Source organism: Pelodiscus sinensis, chromosome 30 (genome assembly GCF_052426305.1).
Source record: "Pelodiscus sinensis isolate ZL-2025 chromosome 30, ASM5242630v1, whole genome shotgun sequence".
Lineage (NCBI taxonomy): Eukaryota > Metazoa > Chordata > Testudines > Trionychidae > Pelodiscus > Pelodiscus sinensis.
The window spans coordinates 16,867,253-16,894,960 of NC_143081.1; the positions used below are offsets into that span (position 1 = coordinate 16,867,253).

The 27,708-nt window shown below is 67.7% G+C and overlaps 1 protein-coding gene across 4 annotated transcripts; it reads left to right on the forward strand.

Moving 5' to 3' along the window:
• The first annotated feature begins 7,761 nt into the window (after positions 1-7,761).
• NDRG2 (NDRG family member 2) lies at positions 7,762-27,507 on the forward strand. Of its 4 annotated transcripts, none has more exons than XM_089774222.1 (16): positions 7,762-7,922; positions 12,331-12,410; positions 13,450-13,555; positions 14,333-14,453; positions 14,538-14,600; positions 15,217-15,277; positions 15,700-15,786; positions 16,574-16,630; positions 18,164-18,267; positions 18,547-18,591; positions 19,406-19,457; positions 24,458-24,505; positions 24,619-24,654; positions 24,954-25,005; positions 25,099-25,132; positions 25,905-27,507. In XM_089774222.1, exons 2-16 carry the CDS (start codon positions 12,333-12,335, stop codon positions 26,122-26,124), a joined length of 1,164 nt encoding a protein of 387 aa, XP_089630348.1. In that variant the 5' UTR covers positions 7,762-7,922; positions 12,331-12,332; the 3' UTR covers positions 26,125-27,507. The 4 variants fall into 4 exon arrangements, with proteins under 4 accessions (XP_089630348.1, XP_089630350.1, XP_089630354.1 ...); XM_089774224.1 differs by having other exon boundaries at positions 25,099-25,125; XM_089774223.1 differs by having other exon boundaries at positions 7,772-7,922; positions 12,326-12,410.
• The last annotated feature ends 201 nt before the right edge of the window (positions 27,508-27,708 follow it).

Genomic DNA, 27,708 nt, shown 5'->3' on the forward strand with positions numbered 1-27,708 from the left:
CCCCGCAGCCCCTGCCCCGCAGCCCTGGGCGCCCCCTGGCCCTCCCCCTGCCCCCCCAGCCCTGGGCTCCCCCCGGCCCTCCCCCCGCCCCCGCAGCCCCTGCCCCGCAGCCCTGGGCGCCCCCTGGCCCTCCCCCTGCCCCCCCAGCCCTGGGCTCCCCCCGGCCCTCCCCTGCCCCCCCAGCCCTGGGCGCCCCCCGGCCCTCCCCCTGCCCCCGCAGCCCCTGCCCCGCAGCCCTGGGCGCCCCCTGCCCCTGCCCCCGCAGCCCCTGGCAGCCCAGCCCTGGGCGCCCCCGGCCCTCCCCCTCCCCCGGAAGCTCCTGCCCTGCAGCCCTGGGCGCCCCCCGGCCCTCCCCCTGCCCCCGCAGCCCCTGCCCTGCAGCCCTGGGCGCCCCCCGGCCCTCCCCCTGCCCCCGCAGCTCCTGTCCTGCAGCCCTGGGCTCCCCCCGGCCCTCCCCCTGCCCCCGCAGCCCTGGGCTCCCCCTGGCCCTCCCCTTGCCCCGCAGCTCCTGCCCTGCAGCCCTGGGCGCCCCCTGGCCCTGCCCCGCAGCCCTGGGCGCCCCCCGGCCCTCCCCCTGCCCCCCCAGCCCTGGGCTCCCCCCGGCCCTCCCCCCGCCCCCGCAGCCCCTGCCCCGCAGCCCTGGGCGCCCCCTGGCCCTCCCCCTGCCCCCCCAGCCCTGGGCTCCCCCCGGCCCTCCCCCCGCCCCCGCAGCCCCTGCCCCGCAGCCCTGGGCGCCCCCTGGCCCTCCCCCTGCCCCCCCAGCCCTGGGCTCCCCCCGGCCCTCCCCCTGCCCCCCCAGCCCTGGGCGCCCCCCGGCCCTCCCCCTGCCCCCGCAGCCCCTGCCCCGCAGCCCTGGGCGCCCCCTGCCCCTGCCCCCGCAGCCCCTGGCAGCCCAGCCCTGGGCGCCCCCAGCCCTCCCCCTCCCCCGGAAGCTCCTGCCCTGCAGCCCTGGGCGCCCCCCGGCCCTCCCCCTGCCCCCGCAGCCCCTGCCCTGCAGCCCTGGGCGCCCCCCGGCCCTCCCCCTGCCCCCGCAGCTCCTGTCCTGCAGCCCTGGGCTCCCCCCGGCCCTCCCCCTGCCCCCGCAGCCCTGGGCTCCCCCTGGCCCTCCCCTTGCCCCGCAGCTCCTGCCCCCCCAGCCCTGGGCGCCCCCTGGCCCTGCCCCGCAGCCCTGGGCGCCCCCCGGCCCTCCCCCTGCCCCCGCAGCCCCTGCCCTGCAGCCCTGGGCGCCCCCCGGCCCTCCCCCTGCCCCCGCAGCTCCTGTCCTGCAGCCCTGGGCTCCCCCCGGCCCTCTCCCTGCCCCCGCAGCTCCTGCCCTGCAGCCCTGGGCTCCCCCTGGCCCTCCCCTTGCCCCGCAGCTCCTGCCCCCCCAGCCCTGGGTGCCCCCTGCCCCCGCAGCTCCTGGGGCCTGGCCAAGGAATCCAGGCGTCTCCGCCCCGCGCTGGGCCGTGCCCGGTCCCTCACTCCCGACCGGTCCTGGGCTGCCCCGGGCCCCGCCCCCGCAGCCCTGGGCGCCCCCTGGCCCTCCCCCTGCCCCGCAGCCCTGGGCTCCTCCCGGCCCTCCCCCCGCCCCCGCAGCTCCTGCCCTGCAGCCCTGGGCGCCCCCCAGCCCTCCCCCTGCCCCCCCAGCCCTGGGCTCCCCCCGGCCCTCCCCCCGCCCCCGCAGCTCCTGCCCTGCAGCCCTGGGCGCCCCCTGCCCCCGCAGCTCCTGGGGCCTGGCCAAGGAATCCAGGCGTCTCCGCCCCGCACCCCACGCGCTGGGCCGTGCCCGGTCCCTCACTCCCGACCGAGCCCGCAGCCCTGGGCGCCCCCTGGCCCTCCCCCCGCCCCCGCAGCTCCTGCCCTGCAGCCCTGGGCTCCCCCTGAGCCTGCCACTGCCCCCCGCAGCCCCTGCCAGCCCAGCCCTGGGCGCCCCCCGGCCCTGCCACTGCCCCCACAGCGCCTGCCCCCCAGCCCTGCCACTGCCCCCCGCAGCCCCTGCCCCCCCAGCCCTGGGCGCCCCCCGGCCTGCCACTGCCCCCCACAGCGCCTGCCCCCCCAGCCCTGCCACTGCCCCCGCAGCCCCTGCCAACCCAGCCCTGGGCGCCCCCCGGCCCTGCCACTGCCCCCACAGCGCCTGCCCCCCCAGCCCTGCCACTGCCCCCCGCAGCCCCTGCCAGCCCAGCCCTGGGCGCCCCCCGGCCCTGCCACTGCCCCCACAGCGCCTGCCCCCCCAGCCCTGCCACTGCCCCCCGCAGCCCCTGCCCCCCCAGCCCTGGGCGCCCCCCGGCCTGCCACTGCCCCCCACAGCGCCTGCCCCCCCCAGCCCTGCCACTGCCCCCGCAGCCCCTGCCAGCCCAGCCCTGGGCGCCCCCCGGCCCTGCCACTGCCCCCACAGCGCCTGCCCCCCCAGCCCTGCCACTGCCCCCCGCAGCCCCTGCCAGCCCAGCCCTGGGCGCCCCCCGGCCCTGCCACTGCCCCCACAGCGCCTGCCCCCCAGCCCTGCCACTGCCCCCCGCAGCCCCTGCCCCCCCAGCCCTGGGCGCCCCCCGGCCTGCCACTGCCCCCCACAGCGCCTGCCCCCCCCAGCCCTGCCACTGCCCCCGCAGCCCCTGCCAGCCCAGCCCTGGGCGCCCCCTGGCCCTGCCGCTGCCGCACTCCCGCCCCGCAGCCCCTGCCAGCCCAGCCCTGGGTGCCCCCCGGCCCTGCCGCTGCCCCCGCAGCCCCTGCCAGCCCAGCCCTGGGCGCCCCCTGGCCCTGCCGCTGGCCCCACTCCCGCCCTGCAGCCCCTGCCAGCCCAGCCCTGGGTGCCCCCTGGCCCTGCCGCTGCCCCCACTCCCGCCCTGCAGCCCCTGCCAGCCCAGCCCTGGGTGCGCCCTGGCCCTGCCGCTGCCCCCACTCCCGCCCTGCAGCCCCTGCCAGCCCAGCCCTGGGCGCCCCCTGGCCCTGCCACTGCCCCACTCCCGCCCCGCAGCCCCTGCCAGCCCAGCCCTGGGCGCCCCCCGAACCATGCCCTTCATTCACTACCACGTGTGGGGCCCCACAGCCCTGCTAGCCTAGCCCCAGGTACATGCTCATGCGCACACATACAAATGCAAAGGCCTAGGCTGCACAGCAGCACGGAGCAGAGCTTGTGTTTTTGTAGGTCCTACTGGACCTGCAGCTGCAGTAGGAGGGTTAATGAGCCGCAGCGCCCTGCCCTGGCTGAGCAGGGATTCGGGACAAGGGGGCTGGTGTTTTTACCATGGCTCTGTGCCCATGACTGTGCTCACAATGGGAACACGATGTTCCGGCCCAGGGGCTGGCTCAGAGGGAGGCTGCCAGTGCTGGGATGGGGGCAGTCTCTCCCCCTGTCCCCGCATTGGCCTTTGGCCCTGCCCCTTGTACTGAGGGGGCTAGAACAGAAGCAGGCCTGGCCCCCGCCCCTTGGGGAGTTTCCCTTCCCGGTGTTTACAAACGTTACAAGAACCAGGCACAGACCCTGGGCAGGGGAACTGGCTCCCACACTATTTGGGGGTGGAGCGAGCCTCGTCTCCTCGTGTGTGAATTTTTTGCCACTGGAAAAGAAAATGTGGGGGGAAGGGGACAGATGGGGATGGGTGGACAGACGGAGATGGGGTGGACAGACGGTTGGGGGTGAGGGGAGGGATGGACAGACGGGTGGACGGGGAAAAGGAGTGGACAGATAAATGAATGGGGAGGGGTGGACAGGGGGAGATGGGGTGGACAGACGGTTGGGGGTGAGGGGAGGGATGGACAGACGGGTGGACGGGGAAAAGGAGTGGACAGATAAATGAATGGGGAGGGGTGGACAGGGGGAGATGGGGTGGACAGACGGTTGGGGGTGAGGGGAGGGATGGACAGACGGGTGGACAGGGAAAAGGAGTGGACAGATAAATGAATGGGGATGGGTGGACGTGGGGAGATGGGGTGGACAGACGGTTGGGGGTGAGGGGAGGGATGGACAGACGGGTGGACGGGGAAAAGGAGTGGACAGATAAATGAATGGGGAGGGGTGGACAGATGGGGAAGGGGTCAGAAGGAGTGGAGAGATGGACAGACGGATGGGGAAGGGGATGGACGGATGGATAGACGGACAGACAGATGGGTGCAGGGCCGGACAGAGGCATGGGCGAGCCAGCGAGCTGCCCAGGGCGCCAACCGCCGAGGGGCGCCTGATGGCAACTGTAAGGCGCGCGGTGTCCCTGACAGCTGCCATCAGGAGTCGCGCGCCCGGCTCCCGCAGCGCCAGCCCGCCCGCATCCCCGCGGCGCCGGCCCGTCTGCATCCCCGCAGTACCGGCCCGTCCGCATCCCCGCGGCACCGGCCAGCAGCGCCCTTCCCCCCACGGCTGCGGGGCCCTGTATGGCCCAGCGCGCATCAGCAGCACACACCGGGCCAGGCTGGGCAGCGCATGCGCTGTGTGCCCGGGGGGGCGGGCCCGCACTCCCTGGGGGGCTCACACATGCACCCTGTGCCCAGAGGCAGCACCACACGCCCAGCCCAGGGCGCCAAAAGGGCTCGGGCCGGCCCTGCATGGAGGGGATTATGGAGGGGGGTGGACAGACAGCTGGGGGGATCCCCCGCGCCCTGATCCTGCTTCCCTGGGGCAGGAGCAGATCTGGGGGACTGGAGCATAAGTGGGTGGGTCATGGCCAGGGCCCTGCCTCTCCCACCCTCGCAGGGATCCAGCGGCTCCAGCACAGCAGACAGTTCTGGGAGCCAGGGCTCCTGTGTTGAGGGTTTGGGGGTGCAGGGCTGGCGGGGGCCTGGGAGCCAGGGCTCCTGTGTTGAGGGTTTGGGGGTGCAGGGCTGGCGGGGGCCTGGGAGCCAGGGCTCCTGTGTTGTTGTGTTTGGGGGTGCAGGGCTGGCGGGGGCCTGGGAGCCAGGGCTCCTGTGTTGAGGGTTTGGGGGTGCAGGGCTCCTGTGTTGTTGTGTTTGGAGGTGTAGGGCTGGCGGGGGCCTGGGAGCCAGGGCTCCTGTGTTGTGAGGGTTTGGAGGTGCAGGGCTGGCGGGGGCCTGGGAGCCAGGGCTCCTGTGTTGTTGTGTTTGGGGGTGCAGGGCTGGCGGGGGCCTGGGAGCCAGGGCTCCTGTGTTGTTGTGTTTGGGGGTGCAGGGCTGGCGGGGGCCTGGGAGCCAGGGCTCCTGTGTTGTTGTGTTTGGGGGTGCAGGGCTGGCGGGGGCCTGGGAGCCAGGGCTCCTGTGTTGTTGTGCTTGGAGGTGCAGGGCTGGCGGGGGCCTGGGAGCCAGGGCTCCTGTGTTGTTGTGCTTGGAGGTGCAGGGCTGGCGGGGGCCTGGGAGCCAGGGCTCCTCTGTTGTTGTGTTTGGAGGTGCAGGGCTGGCGGGGGCCTGGGAGCCAGGGCTCCTGTGTTGTTGTGCTTGGAGGTGCAGGGCTGGCGGGGGCTGGGGAGCCAGGGCTCCTGTGTTGTGAGGGTTTGGGGGTGCAGGGCTGGCGGGGGCCTGGGAGCCAGGGCTCCTGTGTTGTTGTGCTTGGAGGTGCAGGGCTGGCGGGGGCTGGGGAGCCAGGGCTCCTGTGTTGTGCGGGTTTGGGGGTGCAGGGCTGGCGGGGGCCGGGGAGCCAGGGCTCCTGTGTTGTTGTGTTTGGGGGTGCAGGGCTGGCGGGGGCTGGGGAGCCAGGGCTCCTGTGTTGTGAGGGTTTGGGGGTGCAGGGCTGGCGGGGGCCTGGGAGCCAGGGCTCCTGTGTTGTGAGGGTTTGGGGGTGCAGGGCTGGCGGGGGCCTGGGAGCCAGGGCTCCTGTGTTGTGAGGGTTTGGGGGTGCAGGGCTGGCGGGGGCCTGGGAGCCAGGGCTCCTGTGTTGTGAGGGTTTGGGGGTGCAGGGCTGGCGGGGGCCTGGGAGCCAGGGCTCCTGTGTTGTGAGGGTTTGGGGGTGCAGGGCTGGCGGGGGCCTGGGAGCCAGGGCTCCTGTGTTGTTGTGTTTGGAGGTGCAGGGCTGGCGGGGGCCTGGGAGCCAGGGCTCCTGTGTTGTTGTGTTTGGGGGTGCAGGGCTGGCGGGGGCTGGGGAGCCAGGGCTCCTGTGTTGTTGTGTTTGGGGGTGCAGGGCTGGCGGGGGCCTGGGAGCCAGGGCTCCTGTGTTGTTGTGTTTGGAGGTGTAGGGCTGGCGGGGGCCTGGGAGCCAGGGCTCCTGTGTTGTGAGGGTTTGGGGGTGCAGGGCTGGCGGGGGCCTGGGAGCCAGGGCTCCTGTGTTGTTGTGTTTGGAGGTGCAGGGCTGGCGGGGGCCTGGGAGCCAGGGCTCCTGTGTTGTTGTGTTTGGAGGTGCAGGGCTGGCGGGGGCCTGGGAGCCAGGGCTCCTGTGTTGTGAGGGTTTGGGGGTGCGGGGCTGGCGGAGGCTGGGGAGCCAGGGCTCCTGTTTTGTGAGGGTTTGGGGGCGCAGGGCTGGCGAGAGCCTGGGAGCCAGGGCTCCTGTGTTGAGGGTTTGGGGGTGCAGGGCTGGCGGGGGCTGGGGAGCCAGGGCTCCTGTGTTGTTGTGTTTGGAGGTGCAGGGCTGGCGGGGGCCTGGGAGCCAGGGCTCCTGTGTTGTGAGGGTTTGGGGGTGCAGGGCTGGCGGGGGCCTGGGAGCCAGGGCTCCTGTGTTGTTGTGTTTGGAGGTGCAGGGCTGGCGGGGGCTGGGGAGCCAGGGCTCCTGTGTTGTGAGGGTTTGGGGGTGCAGGGCTTGCGGGGGCCTGGGAGCCAGGGCTCCTGTGTTGAGGGTTTGGGGGTGCAGGGCTGGCGGGGCCCTGGGAGCCAGGGCTCCTGTGTTGAGGGTTTGGGGGTACAGGGCTCCTGTGTTGTTGTGCTTGGAGGTGCAGGGCTGGCGGGGGCCGGGGAGCCAGGGCTCCTGTGTTGTTGTGTTTGGGGGTGCAGGGCTGGCGGGGGCCTGGGAGCCAGGGCTCCTGTGTTGTTGTGTTTGGAGGTGCAGGGCTGGCGGGGGCTGGGGAGCCAGGGCTCCTGTGTTGTGAGGGTTTGGGGGTGCAGGGCTTGCGGGGGCCTGGGAGCCAGGGCTCCTGTGTTGAGGGTTTGGGGGTGCAGGGCTGGCGGGGGCCTGGGAGCCAGGGCTCCTGTGTTGAGGGTTTGGGGGTACAGGGCTCCTGTGTTGTTGTGCTTGGAGGTGCAGGGCTGGCGGGGGCCGGGGAGCCAGGGCTCCTGTGTTGTTGTGTTTGGGGGTGCAGGGCTGGCGGGGGCCTGGGAGCCAGGGCTCCTGTGTTGTTGTGTTTGGAGGTGCACGGCTGGCGGGGGCCTGGCCTGCCCTGCCCTGTGGCTGAGGCTCTGGGATAGGCTGTGCTGGTTGGCACAGAGCCGGGCAGGGCTGGACCCAGACCAGTCTGACCGGATGGACGGGCCCGGGAGAATGGCATGAGGGGCAGGGGAACTTCTGAGGGGGGCGGTCCTCAGGGAGCTGCAGAAATGTGGGAGGGAGAAGGAGTTGGGTTTTCATTCAGACACCCCTCCCCCCACTGTACCCTCTGCTGCCCTCCCCCCACTCTGCTCCTCCCTCTCTGCCTCCCCCCCACCGTTCCCTCCCTTTCTGCCCTTCCCCCACTCTGCCCCCCCCTTTCTGCCCTTCCCCCACTCTGCCCCTCCCTTTCTGCCCTTCCCCCACTCTGCCCCCCCCTTTCTGCCCTTCCCCCTACTCGCCCCCTCCCTCTGCTTCCCATGTCCCCACACAATCCCTCCCCACTCTGCCTCCTCCTCCTCCTCAGGCCCCTCCCCCACTCTGCCCCCTCCCTGTCCCCTCACAGCTCCCTCCCCCTCTTCTGGCCCCTCCCCAACCCCTCCCCCACGCTCAGCTGCTTCCCGTCCCCCTTCGCCCCTCCCTCCTCTGTCCCCACCCCTCCCCCCAGGCACTGGGATTGGCGGGGGGGGGGGGGGGCGCAGACAGAGTCACTCAAAGGCAAGTGAAGGTGGAGGGACGGGGGAGGCGCAAGCGGAGCCGGACGCGGACAGAGCAGGTAGGTGGGTGTCTGGGGGGGACTGATGCTGGGTTGGGGGGGCCAGGCAGGCGGAGGGGCAATGGGAGGGGAGCCAGGGTGAATAGGACCTAGCGGGGGGAGTCCGAAGGGGAGCGCGCAGCGGCGGGGAGGGGGTTCAAAGGGGGGCGCAGCGGCGGGAGGGGTCTGAAGGGGCGCGCAGCGGCGGGGGGGGGGGGAACGCGCAGCGGCGGGGGGGTTCGGAGGGGCGCGCAGCGGCGGGGGGGCGCGCAGCGGCGGGGGGGGCGCGCAGCGGCGGGGGTAAAGGAGGGGGACAGGTATTGCCGGGAGGGGACCGAGGGGGGGGGCGCAGCGGCGGCGGATCCGAAGGGGGGCGGGGGTTAGTAGGACCTGGCGGGGGTTCGAAGGGGGGGCGCGCAGTGGCGGGGGGGGCAGCTCTCTATGTCCCTCTGTCGGACACCCCCCCCCCCCCCGCTCTTCTCCGCACCTCCTGTGAGCTGCGCCTCCCAAAATGTCAAGCGGAAAAGCCCCCGGGCTCGGGGCCCGGACGCCTGGGTCTGGCTGGAGGGCGCGGCGGGGGCTCCTGGGTTCCCTCTGGGCAGGACCCGGTGAGGTCCCCTGGGTTCGGGCGAGGGGAGGGGGCGCGGGTGGCCCATCCCAGCGTCCCGGGGGGTCCGGACAGGGCTGAGCCGTTCGCTGGATCCCAGCCCCCCAAGTGCCCTGGGAACAGACCCCGTGGGCCTCCCGGATCCCTGCCCCCTCCTGCTTCCTCCAGTGCCCCTTTGTCTCTGGGGGAGCCCCCGGTCCCTGCCCCCCTGCAGCCAGAGTGATCCCAGCCGGCAGGGAGAGCAGGGACCCCGCGCAGCAGCCAGGGCAGCCCACACTGGTTTTGCTCCCCAAACCAGCCCAGGCTGACCCGCGTCCAGCTCCTGTTGGCAGCTCCCGCCCCCCCCCCCGCTCTTCCTCCCGCCTCTCTCCTGCTTCCCCACCTGGTCACACCCCGCCCAGGCTCAGGTTACACAAAGCATCAGCCATTGTGTACGTGAGGGAGGCTGGCACCCCGAAATCCCCATCCCCAGCTAGGGATTGGTGCAGCACCCAGGGAAACTGAGGCACACAGTGCCCCCCCGCCAAACCCCCGATCCCTCCAGTACCCCCTCCCGCCCTCCCACTTACCCCCTTGATCCCTCCAGTGCCCCCCGCCAAACCCCCGATCCCTCCAGTACCCCCTCCTGCCCTCCCACTTACCCCCTTGATCCCTCCAGTGCCCCCTCCCGCCCTCCCACTTACCCCCTTGATCCTCCAGTACCCCCTCTCGCCCTCCCACTTACCCCCTTGATCCTCCAGTGCCCCCCCGCCAAACCCCCGATCCCTCCAGTACCCCCTCCTGCCCTCCCACTTACCCCCTTGATCCCTCCAGTGCCCCCTCCCGCCCTCCCACTTACCCCCTTGATCCCTCCAGTGCCCCCCCCGCCAAACCCCCGATCCCTCCAGTACCCCCTCTCGCCCTCCCACTTACCCCCTTGATCCCTCCAGTGCCCCCCCCGCCAAACCCCTGATCCCTCCAGTACCCCCTCTCGCCCTCCCACTTACCCCCTTGATCCGTCCAGTGCCCCCTCCCAGCCTCCTGCCTGATCCCCAACGCCCCCCCAATTCCCTACCTGGCATTCAACTGATGCTCCCCCACCTCCTGCCTCCCTCCCCCAAGCTTGTGTCCCCACGCTTGATGCCGCAGCCCCTTTTCTGGGGCCTGACCCCCAGGGGTCCCAGGCTAGGTGCCCTTGCCCTGGCGGGATTTGAAGTGACACCCAAAGCCGCGGGTGGGTTAGTCACCGGGACGCCCTGAGGGCAGCCACGCGACGCGGACGCGGCGTTGGGTCGGCCTGGAGCCCAGCCCAGGCTGTCTATTATCTGGCTGCCGGGGTGTCCCTGGGGCCCCTTGTCCCTTCCCAGCTCAGCATCCCCCTGCCCCCCAGCTCCCACCTTTGCTCAGGGCCCTGCTGTCCCTAGCCAGGCCTGTCTTAGCCGGGTGCTTCTCAGCCCTGGTGCCTCTGCAGAGGAGTCTGGGGCACACATCAACAACTGAAACTTGGAGACAAGGGTGGCACCTCAGAGGCTAACAGACTGATTGGAGCATGCGCTTCCGTGGGCAAAGCCCCACTGCCTGCATCTGACGAAGTGGGCCTTTGCCCACGACAGCGCATGCGCCGATCGATCCGCTAGGGTCTGTCTACACTACAGAGTTAATTCCAAATAACAGCCGTGAGTTCGGATTCACTGGAATCGCGTCTGCACAGCCAAACCGCTCTCTCGGATAAATTCAAACTAGCGGAGCCCTTATTCGAAGTAGGTAAACCTCATTGTACGAGGGGTAACGCCAAATTGGAAATAGCTATTTGGAACGCAGCGCTGTGGAGGGGCCTCCAGCCTTCCCAGGGAGCCCTGGCACCCACTCTGGGCACAGCCAGGAAAACTTCCTCTCCTCTCCCCCAGCCCCGGAGACATTCAAGGGGTAGACCCTGGCCACAGGGCCTGTGCCAGAGCCAGCAGTGGCCAACGGGGCCCAGGGACCCCAAAACATGAGCCAGCAAGCCCCTGGCAGCCAGCCCTCCACCGCTCCCCAGGAGCAGTCTGCCAGCTCCCAGGAGCCTGACGGGCTGGAGAAGGCGGGGGCCTTCCTGGTCCAGGGTGGGGATCATGGGCCTTATTCAGGTTTGGGGGGATGCCCCCAATGTCCATGAGCTCCGCCCTAGACGGAGGAACATGCCCGTCTATGGCAGGATAGCTGCCAGCCTGGCCACCAAAGGCCACATGCGAACCCAGGAGCAGGTTTGCATGAAAGTCAGGTTGATCTGGGGAGACCCCCAATCCTGGGTCCTGAGCTTCCCCTCCCCCTTCTTCCCCTTGCTTCCCCCTTCCAGCTCCCTCCTCCCAGGTCTCCCCCTCCCCTCTCCCACCCTCTCTCTTCCCCTCCCCCACCTCCTTTTCCCAGTCTCCCCAGAGGTTCATCCCCCCCCCCAGTTTTGTTCAATAAACCCAGTTTCTATTTTTGAACATACGTGTCTCTTATTTGACATCAGGAAGGGGGGCTAGGGAGGGGTCAGTGGGAGGACGTGAGGGAGGAATGGGGCACGAGACCCCAGTGGGGAGGACCAGGGAGGCTCTGAAGGCTCCTTGGGGTGGACGCTCTCCCTCAGGGTGTCCTGGATCCTGACAGCCCCCCGATGGATCCCCAGATGGCAGCCTGCAGCAAGTGCAGCCGGGCTGATGGCAACGACCCCACGAGATGCCCTGGGATGCCCAGGGGCAGCTCTGGCTCCATGTGGCCGAGTGCTGTGGTGTCCCGAGTGCGGGCGCTCAGGGCACTCCAAGACAGGATTGCTTTGCTGTCCCTCATCGAGGTAGACAAGCAAGCGGGGAACCCTGAGAACTGTCTGTCCAGGGTGGGGGTCAGGTCCCTTTAAGCACGGAGCTCAGTTAGCCTCAGGCAGCAGCCCCACACGCTAAGTCCCAACCTGATGCCCTGCCGGCACTGGGTCCGGCCAACCTTAACCGCGGTTCAGGGTCCGCTCAGTGTGGACTCGCTATTTCGAAATAGTTTTTGTGTCTAGATGCGTTATTTCGAATTACCTTAATTCGAATGAACTATTTCAATTAAGGTAATTGGAAATAGTGCTGCAGTGTAAACATACCCTCAGTCGATAAGGTGGCACAGGACTTGTGGTTGTTGCAGATTCAAACTAAAACGGCTACCCTTCCGATACTTGGAGACAACTGAATGTTTGTTTTAAGTTTTACAGCACTTTATTATTTTTGTACTTTTTACACCCAAAAATTTCATCGCCCGCCCAGCTACAATTAAGTTGTTTAAACAAATGTGTTGCAATGGTAGAAAAAAAACTTGCGTGTCTGAAAACTGTAGATACCGGGGGTGCTTGCTCTTGGTGTGGTTGTGTGGTTTTTTGAAATAGGGGTACTTTATTAAAAAAAAGCTTGAGACACACTGTTTGAGCCCTTCCTGAAAGCACAGTCCTTCCCCTGCTGGGCCACCGCAAGCATCAAGGGGAAACTGAGGCACACAGTGAGGCCCTGACAATCCCCCTTCGTCGCAGCCCAGCCCCCTCAGAGACAGGACAGTGCAGGGGTGCTTGAGACAGCGAATGGGGGTGTTTGTACCCCCTTGTGCACATGGCCTGGGCCCCAGCCCTCCTTGTGTGTGGGGAGGTGGCTCGGGGGGTCTTCCGTGTTGGGGGACAGCTCTGGAGGGTCTGCATGTCAGAAGGCAGCTCGAGGGGGGGGCCTCTGTTGGGGGTGGCCCTGGGGGACTGAATCGGGGGGAGATTCATGTGTCTGGGTAGGGGAGCAGTAGTGCTGGTAGGTGTCTCTGTGTCCTGCTCTGACCCCCCCCCCCCTTCCCCTCCAAGCGCAGCCATGACCGAGCTCCACGAGGTGCAGATCACGGAGGAAAAGCCACTGCTGGTGACCCCCACGCAGCCGGACCCGGGCAAGGTCAGAGGCACAGGGCATGTTGTGGGGAGGGGCCCCCACTGCTGCCCCCAGCCCCTGTCTATCCCCCTACGCCCCCCCCCCCACACCTGCCCCCCCTTGTAGGCAGCTGAGCTGTTAGTAGCTGGACTCCTCCCTGAGCATCTGCAGGCCTCCTGCCCCTGAGCTCCACACACTGTGCTGGGAGAGAACCCAGGAGTCCTGGCTCCCTGTGCTCTAACCACTAGACCCCGCTCCCCTCCCAGAGCTATGGAGAAAACCCAGGAGTCCTGGCTCCTGTGTTCTGACCTCCAGTGGCCAGTGTCCCTCTAATTGCTCCCACCCCCGAGTGGAGTGAACGTTGCTGGGTGCAGCGACACGGAGGTGACGTGCGACACAGCCCATCCATATTAAGCACATACAATATGCATACGGGAGGGGGCCGAGGGGCTGGAGCAGACGGTGGGGGGGCAGACTCCGGCTGGCGGTGCCGGCTCAGGGCTGGCGCGGTGGGGTGGGGGGCAGGGTTGGGAGTGTACAGACTCTGGCTGAGGGTGCAGGTTTGGGGGTGGGGTTGGGGGGCTCAGGGTATGCAGACTCTGGCAGGGGGTGTGGGGCTGGGTGGGGAGCTCCGGTGTTACTGCAAGGAGAGAGGACTCCCCCAGTTCTCTCCTTGCAGCCGCACCTAGGCAGGGGGGCGGGTACTGGCTGGGGGACGCAGGGAGCCCCCCCAGGTTCCAGCCGGAGCTGGATTGGAGCTGGGCTCAGGCCGGGAGAGGCGCCAGGTTCAGACCATCCTTGGCCCAGCCCTGGCAGGTCCCCAGGAGGGTCCCTTCGGTGGCCTCCCATCTTCCAGGGAACTCGGGCCTCCCTGGCATGACGCCGACTGGCAGCGTCCAAGCATGGGGCCAGCACGAGTCAGGATTCGAACCAGCCGCGTGTGGGCCGTGGAGCGGGAGCCCCGGGCAGCAGCCCCGCTGGACAGCAGGGAGCCCGCACTCGGCGGCAGCACCAGCCGTGGGGCAGCCCCCCAGGTCCCTCACAGGCCCTGTCTCTCTGGCAGAAGCACTCGGTGGAGACGCCCTACGGACAAGTCACCTTCACCGTGCACGGCAGCCCGAAGCCCAAGCGCCCGGCCATCCTGACCTACCACGACGTGGGGCTGAACCGTGAGTTGGGCTGCAGGGAGCCGACCCCCAGCCAGCTCCTCCTGCGCCCCCCCACATCCCCCCCGCAGCCAGCTCCTCCTGCGCCCCCTCCCCCCCTGCAGCCAGCTCCTCCTGCGCCCCCTCCCCCCCCGCAGCCAGCTCCTCCTGCGCCCCCCACCTCCCCCCCCCGCAGCCAGCTCCTCCTGCGCCCCCCTCCCCCCCGCAGCCAGCTCCTCCTGCGCCCCCCACCTCCCCCCCGCAGCCAGCTCCTCCTGCGCCCCCCCACCTCCCCCCCGCAGCCAGCTCCTCCTGCGCCCCCCACCTCCCCCCTGCAGCCAGCTCCTCCTGCGCCCCCCTGCAGCCAGCTCCTCCTGCCTCCCCCCACCTCCCCCCAGCCAGCTCCTCCTGCGCCCCCTCCCTTCCCTGCAGCCAGCTCCTCCTGCGTCCCCCCACCTCCCCCCCCGCAGCCAGCTCCTCCTGCGCCCCCTCCCCCCCTGCAGCCAGCTCCTCCTGCGTCCCCCCACCTCCCCCCGCAGCCAGCTCCTCCTGCGCCCCCCACCTCCCCCCCGCAGCCAGCTCCTCCTGCGCCCCCCCACCTCCCCCCGCAGCCAGCTCCTCCTGCGCCCCCTCCCCCCCTGCAGCCAGCTCCTCCTGTGTCCCCCCACCTCCCCCCCGCAGCCAGCTCCTCCTGTGCCCCCCCCGCAGCCAGCTCCTCCTGCGCCCCCCCTGCAGCCAGCACCCCCTGCTCCCCTTCCTGCACTCCCTGCTGCTCTGACACCATCTCTCCCGCTGCCCCAGACCAGTCCTGCTTCCAGACGCTCTTCCGCTTCGAGGACATGCAGGAGATCGTCAAGAACTTTGTTGTGGTTCATGTGGACGCTCCCGGCATGGAGGAGGGTGCCCCCGTGTTCCCCGTGGGGTGAGCTCCCCGTACACCCCATCTCTCCCTTGCCTTCGGCGTTCCCCGTGGGGTGCCCCCTGCTGACCTGCCCTCTCCCTGCAGGTACCAGTACCCGTCGCTGGACCAGCTGGCTGACATGATCCCCTGCATCCTGCAGTACCTGAAGTGAGTGGGGGGGCGGGGACAGATGGACCCAGCAAGTGCCCCTGCTCCATCCTCCCCGGGGCAGGAGAGCTCGGGGCAGGGGGCATGGCCACGCTGGTTCACTCTGTGTGTCTAGATGTGGCCTATTGCAGATATGATGCCCTGTACCCCTGTGTGGCCATGTAGGGGAAACTGAGGCACGCAGGCCTCTTAAAAATGCCACTGAAAAATCCCCCATTGCCAGACCCTCCTTGGCAGGCTCGCTGGTGCCAGCCCAGCCCGCAGAGCCCTGGCAAACTCAGCAGCGTTGGCCTAGTCGGGGGCAGCATGTTCAGCTTCCTGTTCCCAGCCTCCGCGCCTGCTAGGACCGCCCTGAGGCTCCATTCCCGGAGCGGGGATTCAGCTGCAACCGGCAGTGTCGGGGCCTCGAGGCCTCCTGTGGGGACCAGCTCTAGGACAGTCCGGCCAGCAGCCACCCCTTGTCTGGGCTCGGAGCCGCCGGCCACACCAGGTCACGGCCCAGCCCTGGCCCAGTCTTCCACCCCGGCGATGTCTCCCGGCCAAGGCCAGCACCCGCCTCCCTCCGCCTGCGCCAGGCCCCTGTGCCCCAGAACAAACCCCCTGCTTCCTTCCTCAGCTTCACCAGCATCATCGGCATCGGAGTGGGAGCCGGCGCCTACGTGCTTGCCCGCTACAGTGTGAGTAGCGCAGGCCAGGGGGCAGCGGCTTGGGGGTGAGGGGCACTGGGGGGGCGGGGGCTGTGTGTCAGGGGTGAGGGGCACCGGGGGGGGCGGGGGCTGTGTGTCAGGGGTGAGGGGCACCGGGGGGGGGGCGGGGGCTGCGGGTTGGGGCTGAGGGGCACCGGCAGGGCTGGGGGGGGCGGGGGCTGCGGGTCAGGGCTGAGGGGCACCGGCAGGGCTGGGGGGGGGGGCTGGGGCTGTGGGTCGGGGGTGAGGGGCACCGGCATGGGTGGGGGGGCGGGGGTGAGGGGCACTGGCAGGGCTGGGCTGGCAGGGGCTGGGGGGGCAGGATTGAGGGGCATTGGGGGAGCCCAGCTGGGCTGGCAGGGGCATTGGGGGCTGGGTTCACTCCTCTTTTCTCGCCCCCCCCCCCCCCCCAGCTCTCTCACCCTGACACTGTGGAGGGCCTGGTTTTGATCAACATGGACCCCAATGCCAAGGGGTGGATGGACTGGGCGGCTCACAAGGTATGGTGTGGGGAGGGGATGCGTGGGGCGGGGGCGTGAGGAGGGGATTCATGGGCCGGGGTGGGAGTGGAAAGGAGCGGGATGGGGTGGGGGGCCTGAGGAGGGGATGCGTGGGGTGGAGTGGGAAGGGGAAAGGGTGGGCAGCAGGGACGGGGTGGGGGCACGGGGAGAGGAGGGGATGCATAGGGTGGGAGTGGGGAGGGGATGGGATGGGAGTGGGGAGGGGTGGGTTGTGGGGAGGGAATGTATGGGGCAGGGTGGTAGAGGAGGGGGCAGGATGGGGGTGTGGGGAGGGGATGCGTGGGGCAGGGTGGCAGAGGAGGGGGCAGGATGGGGGTGTGGGGAGGGGATGCGTGGGGCAGGGTGGCAGAGGAGGGGGCAGGATGGGGGTGTGGGGAGGGGATGCGTGGGGCAGGGTGGCAGAGGAGGGGGCAGGATGGGGGTGTGGGGAGGGGATGCGTGGGGCAGGGTGGCAGAGGAGGGGGCAGGATGGGGGTGTGGGGAGGGGATGCGTGGGGCAGGGTGGCAGAGGAGGGGGCAGGATGGGGTGTGGGGAGGGAATGTATGGGGCAGGGTGGCAGAGGAGGGGGCAGGATGGGGTGTGGGGAGGGAATGTATGGGGCAGGATGGCAGAGGAGGGGGCAGGATGGGGTGTGGGGAGGGGATGCGTGGGGTGGAGATCATGCACAACTGGGAAGATGACAGGAAATATCTGGCCTAAGATCTCTGTCCCCCCCCCCCCCCCCCCCCCCGGGTGCCTATCTCACCCTCTGCATTCTGCCCCCAGCTCAGCGGCCTGACCTCCTCCGTGCCCGAGATGATCCTGGCCCATCTCTTCAGCCAGGTGAGGGGGTGCTCTAGGTCTCCCCTGAGGGGCTGTGGGTGGGTTCCACTGCTTCCTGGGGTCCTTCCCGGGGAGGTGGAAATGCCGGGCCAGCTTGGGCCAGACTGCTCAGTAACACCCAGCTCCCAGGAGGCGCTGTCGGGCTGCAGGGCGGGCACTGTGAGAGGAAGGGCATGGCAGGGGGCAGGTCAGCAGGGCCATATTGCTCAGTAACGCCCGGTCCGCAGGAGGCGCTGTCGGGCTGCAGGGCGGGCACTGTGAGAGGAAGGGCATGGCAGGGGGCAGGTCAGCAGGGCCATATTGCTCAGTAACGCCCGGTCCGCAGGAGGCGCTGTCGGGCTGCAGGGCAGGCACTGTGAGAGGAAGGGCATGGCAGGGGGCAGGTCAGCAGGGCCATATTGCTCAGTAACACCCAGCTCCCAGGAGGCGCTGTCGGGCTGCAGGGCGGGCACTGTGGGAGAAGGGCATGGCAGGGGGCAGGTCAGCAGGGCCATATTGCTCAGTAACGCCTGGTCCGCAGGAGGCGCTGTCAGGCTGCAGGGTGGGCACTGTGAGAGGAAGGGCATGGCAGGGGGCAGGTCATCAGGGCCAGACTGCTCAGTAACACCCAGCTCCCAGGAGGCACTGTCGGGCTGCAGGGCGGGCACTGTGAGAGGAAGGGCATGGCAGGGGGCAGGTCATCAGGGCCATATTGCTCAGTAACGCCCGGTCCGCAGGAGGCGCTGTCAGGCTGCAGGGTGGGCACTGTGGCAGAAGGGCATGGCAGGGGGCAGGTCATCAGGGCCATATTGCTCAGTAACGCCCGGTCCGCAGGAGGCGCTGTCGGGCTACAGGGCGGGCACTGTGGGAGGAAGGGCAGGGCAGGGGGCAGGTCATCAGGGGCATATTGCTCAGTAACGCCCGGTCCGCAGGAGGCACTGTCAGGCTGCAGGGCGGGCACTGTGGGAGAAGGGCAGGGCAGGTCAGCAGGGCCATATTGCTCAGTAACGCCCGGTCCGCAGGAGGCGCTGTCAGGCTGCAGGGCGGGCACTGTGGGAGAAGGGCAGGTCAGCAGGGCCATATTGCTCAGTAACGCCCGGTCCGCAGGAGGCGCTGTCAGGCTGCAGGGCGGGCACTGTGGGAGAAGGGCAGGTCAGGTCAGCAGGGCCATACTGCTCAGTAACGTCTGGTCCGCAGGAGGCGCTGTCAGGCTGCAGGGCGGGCACTGTGGGAGAAGGGCAGGTCAGCAGGGCCATATTGCTCAGTAACGCCCGGTCCGCAGAAGGCGCTGTCAGGCTGCAGGGCGGGCACTGTGGGAGAAGGGCAGGTCAGCAGGGCCATATTGCTCAGTAACGCCCGGTCCGCAGGAGGCGCTGTCAGGCTGCAGGGCGGGCACTGTGGGAGAAGGGCAGGGCAGGTCAGCAGGGCCATACTGCTCAGTAACGTCTGGTCCGCAAGAGGCGCTGTCGGGCTACAGGGCGGGCACTGTGGGAGAAGGGCAGGGCAGGGGGCAGGTCAGCAGGGCCATATTGCTCAGTAACGCCCGGTCCGCAGGAGGAGCTGTCGGGCTGCACGGAGGTGGTCCAGCAGCACAGGCAGGCACTCGCCGGAGCCCCGAACCTCAGCAACATCCAGCTGTACTGGAGCAGCTACAACAGGTGGGGCTGGTGTGGGTGGGGCGGGGTTGGAGGGAGAGTTGGAATGGATTGAGTGGGGTGCCGAGGGGGGGTGGAGGGGGCTTAGCCATGGGGCCAGTGTGCCCGGGGCTGGAGTTACCGCAAAGGCTCATGGGACAGAGGCGACCGCGGTGAGGTTTTGGGGCCTCTTAACCTTGATGTAGCTCAGAGCCTCGGCAGGTTTAATGCTACCTGGGGCTGGGGTTGGGTGGGGGGGAGGGGGACATGGCAGTTCTCAGCCCCCCCATTTTCCCTCCTCAGCCGTCGGGACCTGAACTTTGAACGCGGGGGAGACGTCACCTTGAAGTAAGTGAGCCCAGCTCCTGGGTACCCCACGACCCCCCGAAACCCTGAGCCCAGCCCCTGGGTACCCCACGACCCCCCAATACCCTGAGCCCAGCCCCTGGGTACCCCACGACCCCCCGATACCCTGAGCCCAGCCCCTGGGTACCCCACGACCCCCCGATACCCTGAGCCCAGCCCCTGGGTTCCCCACGACCCCCCGATACCCTGAGCCCAGCCCCTGGGTACCCCACGACCCCCCGAAACCCTGAGCCCAGCCCCTGGGTTCCCCACGACCCCCCAATACCCTGAGCCCAGCCCCTGGGTTCCCCACGACCCTCCGATACCCTGAGCCCAGCCCCTGGGTACCCCACGACCCCCCGATACCCTGAGCCCAGCCCCTGGGTACCCCACGACCCCCCAATACCCTGAGCCCAGCCCCTGGGTACCCCACGACCCCCCGATACCCTGAGCCCAGCCCCTGGGTTCCCCACAACCCCCCGATACCCTGAGCCCAGCCCCTGGGTACCCCACGACCCCCCGATACCCTGAGCCCAGCCCCTGGGTACCCCACGACCCCCCGATACCCTGAGCCCAGCCCCTTGGGGGCCTCAAAATCCCCAGAGACCCTGGGAACACCCCTGAGGGTGCCCCACAAGAACCCCCAGCAGCCTTGTGTCCCTGCCCCAAGTATCCAGCCTCACCCAGTTGGGGTAGGACCTCTCCCCAGAACACCCAGCACTGAGCCCCCTAATCCCTTCTACCCCCTTGCTCGGCCCTGACCCGGTTTGAGGGGCAGAGGGGTTGGCTCCATCTACCCCTCCCTCTTACCCCACAGGTGCCCCGTCATGCTGGTGGTGGGAGACCAGGCGCCCCACGAAGATGCTGTGGTGAGTAACGCAACAAACCACACACCGCACAACTATGCAACCAACACACAGCCCCACAGCGCCCCTTGTGACACAACCCCAGAACGTCCCCCTGCAACACAACCCAACACACAGCCCCACAGCGCCCCTTGTGTCACAACCCCAGAACGTCCCCCTGCAACACAACCCAACACACAGCCCCACAGCGCCCCTTGTGTCACAACCCCAGAACGTCCCCCTGCAACACAACCCAACACACAGCCCCACAGCGCCCCTTGTGACACAACCCCAGAACGTCCCCCTGCAACACAACCCAACACACAGCCCCACAGCGCCCCTTGTGTCACAACCCCAGAACGTCCCCCTGCAACACAACCCAACACACAGCCCCACAGCGCCCCTTGTGTCACAACCCCAGAACGTCCCCCTGCAACACAACCCAACACACAGCCCCACAGCGCCCCTTGTGTCACAACCCCAGAACGTCCCCCTGCAACACAACCCAACACACAGCCCCACAGCGCCCCTTGTGACACAACCCCAGAACGTCGCCCTGCAACACAACCCAACACACAGCCCCACAGAGCCCCTTGTGTCACAACCCCAGAACGTCCCCCTGCAACACAACCCAACACACAGCCCCACAGCGCCCCTTGTGACACAACCCCAGAACGTCCCCCTGCAACACAACCCAACACACAGCCCCACAGCGCCCCTTGTGTCACAACCCCAGAACGTCCCCCTGCAACACAACCCAACACACAGCCCCACGGCGCCCCTTGTGACACAACCCCAGAACGTCCCCCTGCAGCACAACCCAACGCACAGCCCCACAGCGCCCCTTGTGACACAACCCCAGAACGTCCCCCTGCAACACAACCCAACACACAGCCCCACAGCGCCCCTTGTGACACAACCCCAGAACGTCCCCCTGCAACACAACCCAACACACAGCCCCACGGCGCCCCTTGTGACACAACCCCAGAACGTCCCCCTGCAACACAACCCAACACACAGCCCCACGGCGCCCCTTGTGACACAACCCCAGAACGTCCCCCTGCAACACAACCCAACACACAGCCCCACGGCGCCCCTTGTGTCACAACCCCAGAACGTCCCCCTGCAACACAACCCAACACACAGCCCCACGGCGCCCCTTGTGACACAACCCCAGAACGTCCCCCTGCAACACAACCCAACACACAGCCCCACGGCGCCCCTTGTGACACAACCCCAGAACGTCCCCCTGCAACACAACCCAACACACAGCCCCACGGCGCCCCTTGTGACACAACCCCACAACGTCCCCCTGCAACACAACCCAACACACAGCCCCACGGCGCCCCTTGTGACACAACCCCAGAACGTCCCCCTGCAACACAACCCAACACACAGCCCCACAGCGCCCCTTGTGTCACAACCCCAGAACGTCCCCCTGCAACACAACCCAACACACAGCCCCACGGCGCCCCTTGTGACACAACCCCAGAACGTCCCCCTGCAACACAACCCAACACACAGCCCCACAGCGCCCCTTGTGACACAACCCCACAACGTCCCCCTGCAACACAACCCAACACACAGCCCCACAGCGCCCCTTGTGTCACAACCCCAGAACGTCCCCCTGCAACACAACCCAACACACAGCCCCACAGCGCCCCTTGTGTCACAACCCCAGAACGTCCCCCTGCAACACAACCCAACACACAGCCCCACGGCGCCCCTTGTGACACAACCCCAGAACGTCCCCCTGCAGCACAACCCAACGCACAGCCCCACAGCGCCCCTTGTGACACAACCCCAGAACGTCCCCCTGCAACACAACCCAACACACAGCCCCACAGCGCCCCTTGTGACACAACCCCAGAACGTCCCCCTGCAACACAACCCAACACACAGCCCCACGGCGCCCCTTGTGACACAACCCCAGAACGTCCCCCTGCAACACAACCCAACACACAGCCCCACGGCGCCCCTTGTGACACAACCCCAGAACGTCCCCCTGCAACACAACCCAACACACAGCCCCACGGCGCCCCTTGTGACACAACCCCAGAACGTCCCCCTGCAACACAACCCAACGCACAGCCCCACGGCGCCCCTTGTGTCACAACCCCAGAACGTCCCCCTGCAACACAACCCAACGCACAGCCCCACGGCGCCCCTTGTGACACAACCCCAGAACGTCCCCCTGCAACACAACCCAACACACAGCCCCACGGCGCCCCTTGTGACACAACCCCAGAACGTCCCCCTGCAACACAACCCAACACACAGCCCCACGGCGCCCCTTGTGACACAACCCCACAACGTCCCCCTGCAACACAACCCAACACACAGCCCCACGGCGCCCCTTGTGACACAACCCCAGAACGTCCCCCTGCAACACAACCCAACACACAGCCCCACGGCGCCCCTTGTGACACAACCCCAGAACGTCCCCCTGCAACACAACCCAACACACAGCCCCACGGCGCCCCTTGTGACACAACCCCAGAACGTCCCCCTGCAACACAACCCAACACACAGCCCCACGGCGCCCCTTGTGACACAACCCCAGAACGTCCCCCTGCAACACAACCCAACACACAGCCCCACGGCGCCCCTTGTGACACAACCCCAGAACGTCCCCCTGCAACACAACCCAACACACAGCCCCACGGCGCCCCTTGTGACACAACCCCAGAACGTCCCCCTGCAACACAACCCAGCACACAGCCCCACGGCGCCCCTTGTGACACAACCCCAGAACGTCCCCCTGCAACACAACCCAGCACACAGCCCCACGGCGCCCCTTGTGACACAACCCCAGAACGTCCCCCTGCAACACAACCCAGCACACAGCCCCACGGCGCCCCTTGTGACACAACCCCAGAACGTCCCCCTGCAACACAACCCAACACACAGCCCCACGGCGCCCCTTGTGTCACAACCCCAGAACGTCCCCCTGCAACACAACCCAACACACAGCCCCACGGCGCCCCTTGTGACACAACCCCAGAACGTCCCCCTGCAGCACAACCCAACGCACAGCCCCACGGCGCCCCTTGTGACACAACCCCAGAACGTCCCCCTGCAACACAACCCAACACACAGCCCCACAGAGCCCCTTGTGTCACAACCCCAGAACGTCCCCCTGCAACACAACCCAACACACAGCCCCACAGCGCCCCTTGTGTCACAACCCCAGAACGTCCCCCTGCAACACAACCCAACACACAGCCCCACAGCGCCCCTTGTGACACAACCCCAGAACGTCCCCCTGCAACACAACCCAACACACAGCCCCACAGCGCCCCTTGTGTCGCAACCCCAGAACGTCCCCCTGCAACACAACCCAACACACAGCCCCACAGCGCCCCTTGTGACACAACCCCAGAACGTCCCCCTGCAACACAACCCAACACACAGCCCCACAGCGCCCCTTGTGACACAACCCCAGAACGTCCCCCTGCAACACAACCCAACACACAGCCCCACAGCGCCCCTTGTGTCACAACCCCAGAACGTCCCCCTGCAGCACAACCCAACACACAGCCCCACAGCGCCCCTTGTGACACAACCCCAGAACGTCCCCCTGCAACACAACCCAGCACACAGCCCCACGGCGCCCCTTGTGACACAACCCCAGAACGTCCCCCTGCAACACAACCCAACACGCACCTCCACAGAGCCCCTTGTGTCACAACACAACAGCAGAACCCAGTACACAGCCCGGCAGCACTCTCTGCAGTTAGGGTATGTCTACACTAGTTCGAACTAGGGTGGTTAATGTCGGCATTGGAAGTTGCAAATGAAGCCTGGGATTTAAATATCCCAGGCTTCATTTGCATCTTGCCGGGCGCCGCCATTTTTAAATCCCCATTAGTGCGGACTCCGTACCCGCGGCTCCACGCGGCTCCACGCGGCACGGAGTAGGTAGTTCGAATTGGGCTTTCTAATTCCAACTACCGGTACACCTCGTGGACATACCTTCCATAACAGCACACAGCCCCCTGACACAACCTCCGTGCCACAGCATTACCCACGCCGCTCCCATGACCTCGGCACACCCCACGATGGGAGACCGCCCCGACGGCAGACGGACAGGCCTGCACACACAGCAGGATTAATTCCAGGGACAGACGGACACAGCGTCCAGCGGGTGCTTGACTCCACGGCCGACCCAGCCAGGCCGCTCCTGGGGCCCAGCCATGTCCCTGAGGGCTCTAGGAGCCCCATAGGCCCTCTCCTGCCCCTCCTCGGCCTTTGTCCGGTGGGCCAGGGAGCGAGCAGCCCCAGCCGGGCCCCGGGCTTTTCCACACCTGGCTCGTTGGGCTGCAGCTGCCGGGGAGCCTGGCTCCTGGCTGCTCATCCGGCACTTGTCACCCCAGCCTGTGTGGTTCCCCAGGGCACAGCCAGCTGGGGGCCCTGGGCAGTGGAGGGGCTGGCAGGTGTGTCTGTCCCTCCCCCCCCCACACAGTTCTGTCCCATCTCCCGCTAGGGGTGTGAACGTGGAACGTGACCACGGTTACCCAGTGGGCCTGGGCGCCTGGGTTAACGGCCCGGTCCCACGCGGGCTCCCTGGGCTCCTGGGTTAATGGCCCAGTCCCACGCAGGCTCCCGGGTTAACGGCCCGGTCCCACGCAGGCTCCCCGCACACGTGGGCTCCTGGGTTGACGGCCCAGTCCCATGTGGGCTCCTGGGTTGACGGCCCGGTCCCACGCAGGTTCCCGGGTTGACGGCCCGGTCCCACGCAGGCTCCCCACGCATGTGGGCTCCTGGGTTGACGGCCCGGTCCCACGCAGGCTCCCGGGTTGACGGCCCGGTCCCACGCAGGCTCCCCACGCATGTGGGCTCCTGGGTTGACGGCCCGGTCCCACGCAGGCTCCCGGGTTGACGGCCCGGTCCCACGCAGGCTCCCCGCACACGTGGGCTCCTGGGGAGCCGCCTGTCACCTGCGTGGAACCACCGACCTTTCCAGCAGCTCCACGGTTCCCGCATTCAACTCATTGTAACTTTCCTGTCTCTCCCACGCCCAGGTGGAGTGTAATTCCAAACTGGACCCCACGCAGACCTCCTTCCTCAAGGTGAGTGCTGGCCCCCCCCGCCAGCCCTGCCGGCACCCCTCACTCCCGACCCACAGCCCCTGCCAGCCCAGCTGTTGCCCCTCCTTTCACTGAGGGTTGGCTTTGTTTTCCAGATGGCAGATTCCGGGGGGCAGCCCCAGCTGACTCAGGTGAGAGCTGTTTTCCCAATAGCTTTTGGGAGGAGGGCCCAGGGCACTGCAGGGGGGCAGGGATTGTGGGGTGCAGAGTAGCACAGGGGGTGGGGAAACGTGCTGGGGGAGGCTCAGCAAAGCTGAGGGTACTCTGGGGGTGCAGCCAGGATATATGGGGTGAGCACTGCTGTGGGGCCAGCTGGGTGTGTAAGGGAGGGTTGTGAGCTGGGGGTGCAGCGTGGCTCACAGCCATGGGGTGCGGCCGGGGGGTCCCGGGTGCAGGGTGCGCGTCTGATCTTTCTCTTGCCCCATCTCAGCCTGGGAAGCTGACGGAGGCCTTCAAGTACTTCGTGCAGGGCATGGGATACAGTGAGTAGCCGACGGGGGTCCCGATCCCCCAGCCCTGCCCTCACCCCCTAGCTGGGCCAGTCCCTGAAATGTCTCTCTCTCTGTCTCTCTCAGTCCCCTACGTCCTGGACAGGAAACTGAGTATGGGGTCAGGTACCTCCCCTGCTACCCCCCCACACAGCCTGCACTGCCCCCATGCACCTCACACAGCCTGCACCGGCTCCGCCTGCACACACACCCATCCGAGCATGGGGACCCCCCCCCACACACAGCCTGCACTGCCCCCCTGCACACACACCCATCCGAGCATGGGGACCCCCCCCCGCCGCGCACACAGCCTGCACTGCCCCCCATGCACCTCACACACCCTGCACCAGCTCCCCCTGCACACATACCCATCCGAGCATGGGGCTCCCCCCCCCACACAGCCTGCACTGCCCCCATGCACCTCACACACCCTGCACCAGCTCCCCCTGCACACATACCCATCCGAGCATGGGGATCCCCCCCCACACAGCCTGCACTGCCCCCCATGCACCTCACACACCCTGCACCAGCTCCCCTTGCACACATACCCATCCGAGCATGGGGCTCCCCCCCACACACAGCCTGCACTGCCCCCATGCACCTCACACACCCTGCACCAGCTCCCCCTGCACACATACCCATCCGAGCATGGGGACCCCCCCCCGCGCACACAGCCTGCACTGCTCCCATGCACCTCACACACCCTGCACCAGCTCCCCCTGCACACACACCCATCCGAGCATGGGGACCTCCCTCCCGCATTGCTGGGCTGTGCCCCAGCCCACCCCACACTCCACAGCTTGTTGAGACGCACAAGTACAAATTGGGGGTGGGGCCTGTGGCTGGCGGTGTGGGCGGGGCTAATCTGACTCCGCCCTTCTGTCTCCCTGCAGTGGCCTCCTCCTGCATGACGCGCCTGTCGCGCTCCCGCACCGCCTCCCTGTCCAGCGCAGCCTCGGGGGAGGGGAGCCACTCGCGCACCCTGTCCCAGAGCAGCGAGTCGGGCAGCTCCCAGCCGCCGCTGCCGCCAGCCGCCGAGGGCTCCGCCCACACCATGGAGGTCTCCTGCTGAGCAGAGGAGGGGACGGGGATGGAGACGCCTCCCGCCTCTGACCGGGACTTCCTGCTACCCCACAATGCCCTCCGGCCCAGGGGCCACACGACGCCCCCCCTAACGGTACTAAACCGAGGAGGCCCCGACCCCAGAAACGGCAGCAAACCAGCGTTAACCCTTTAAAAACCAAATAACCAGCCCCCGGGCCCTGGGCCCCACCCCCTTCCTCCCCCCGCCCTCCCCACCCATTTCGCTAGTGGAGGGGGAGAGATTCTAGGGGCTCATCACCCTGACTTCTGCCCCCGCCCCTTCGGGGGTCCGTCCACACTCTCCCTCTGTACGTCCGTCTGTCCTGGATGCCCCTTTTCTGGGAACGCCCCCAACCCAAGTCTGGCCTGATGTGACCCCCCCCCTTCCCCAGGATGCATTGCAAAGCCTTCCCCAGCCCCCACTTCGTGTCCCTTCTTGGTGATTTCCCACAGTTCGGGGTGTCTCCCCTGGGGGTGCAGGCACGAGGGGGCGGGGCATTGTGCACTAACCTGCCTAGATGTGTAGCAGCGTGTGCGTGCGTGCAGGAGCCGTGCGGGCTGGAGCAAGGCCCAGGCAGAGCACTGCTCTGCTGCGGGAGGGGGGTGGAGCTGGTGGTGGTATGAGAAGGCTTGGAGGAATGTGATTTTTTTTTTCAACTGGCCTCTGGCTGTACCACCTTTCCGACCAGACCCAGTTCTGACCGTGCCAAGCTCTGAGCACAGGGATCTCCGACTGTAATAGGCTCCAACTGTTGCAGGCCCCACTTGTAGCAGTTCTGACTGATTTGAGTTCCAGTTGGGAAAGGGCCTGGTTGTACCAGCCCCTGACTGTAACAGCTTTAGTCTGGGGTCGGTTTCAACGATTGTACCAGGCTCTGGTGGCTGATCTTTGTAATGGACTCTGACTGTAGCAGTTTTGTATGTAACCAGCTCTAGCTGTACTGGTTTGTAATGGGCACTGTTAAGTAGTGGGCTCCGGGTGTTATGGACTCCAGATGGTGTAGCATTACGGCCGTCAACACTCTGCCTGTATTGGGCACTAGAAGGCTAAGCTCTGACGGTGACAGAGCATGTAGTAGATGTTGCCTGTATTGGCTGTGTAACTGGTCCTGTCAGAAACAGGCTGGGTCTGAGTTACCAGCTCTGTAGCTGCTGCGTTCCAGCTGTCCTGCCCATGGACCTGTCTCTGACTGTACCAGTGACACACCAGGCTCCGGATGTAACAACACTGGGCCAGGCTCTGGCTCCACCAGGCTTCGGCTGCACTGCTAATGTACCAGGCTCTTGCCTCTGACTGTACTGCTGATGCATTGGGCTCTGTCGGGCTGTAGCAGCTGTATATCCACAGGGCTGGGGCTCTAGCGGAGTGACTGACAGCCAATCCCAGCCTTACCAATAAAATCTGTAGAGGAAGCTGCCGTGTGTGACAAAGGGGCTGAGCCCAGATGTGACTGGGGCGGGCAGGGGAGAATCCCATGACCCCTGGCTCTGCCCCCACCCCCATCTCCCTGCCAGGACTCCCTGCAGCACGGCACCCCCTTGCGCCTGTGGGGAAAGCTCCCCCCCCATTTAGCCAGAGCCTCAGAAGCCTGGTGGGGAGGGGGCACGCATGCC